General features: G+C 50.1%; 1 protein-coding gene across 1 annotated transcript; it reads right to left on the bottom strand.

The window, feature by feature from the left end:
- DQ04_21501000 (hypothetical protein) lies at positions 1–650 on the bottom strand (the record flags this gene model as incomplete). Its single annotated transcript, XM_009318012.1, has 1 exon — positions 1–650. A coding segment is annotated over one exon (650 nt), but the record flags the coding sequence as incomplete, so codon positions are not given.
- Between the last annotated feature and the right edge of the window lie 276 nt (positions 651–926).

Below are 926 nucleotides of genomic sequence, written 5' to 3' on the forward strand. Positions count from 1 at the left end.
CCGTAATATGGATAGAGTGTAGCAAAATTCGCACGGGTCGCACCGATGCGCATGAAGTCCATGCTCTTATTGGTCGTCAGAGGAACGTCAAAGTCCTCATCCCCAGAAGGCCGCGTGATGACCAAGTCCCAACGTCCTGAAGGTGGACCACCATGATCAGACACAAATGTAATTTTTTTGGTTCCCTCGGCAAGAGTCGCCGGCCAGCCAGAATTGAGACCGTCTGAGCTGTAGTACGAGGCGAAGAGCTTCGATGCATTCAATGTTTGGGCGTAGCCAACTTCGCAGGTGTATGGGATGCCGGAACCAATGAGTATAACGCTGGGAAAGCAGTTCGCCAGTAGCACCAAGGAATCGTCGTCGGCTGCAGGTGTGGCCATTCTCGTTCGGGGGACTACGCCGCCAGCCGCAGCAGCATAGCGAAGAAACGGTTCAGCCACAACCACCAGTACCAGACACAGCACCTGAATGTTTCTCAGCTGTAGTCCCATAGATGCCTGCAGTCTCGTCTTCCTTCTGCCTCGGCGAAGGATTGAAACAGGTTCAGAGAGGCCCATATCGCTGAGACTGCAACTGCCAATGTTCTTTGGTATCTTGCAACACCGTAGATGTGCCAATTGCGATTTCCCTTCCATGTGCCTCATGTTCATCGATTGCGTTAATAGTTCTACTAGGAGCTGCTTGACTCAGCCAAAAAAAAAAGAAGCAAAACACAGCGAATAGCACGCAGAGCACAGACAATCAGTAACAGAAGAACTTGTACAGTGGACATATCACCATGCTTCTTCTATCAGCATACATACCTGATTCCTGATTAGATCACCGTGTTTTATCAATACTTTTTCCAAACACTTCTTTGGGGTTTCTCTCTCCCCCCTGCACCTCAGCACAGCCACTACACAGCTGCCTCCATACACTTCACACCA

This window comes from Trypanosoma grayi (genome assembly GCF_000691245.1).
Source record: "Trypanosoma grayi strain ANR4 Tgr_2150_V1, whole genome shotgun sequence".
In the NCBI taxonomy this organism is placed as follows: Eukaryota; Euglenozoa; class Kinetoplastea; order Trypanosomatida; family Trypanosomatidae; genus Trypanosoma; species Trypanosoma grayi.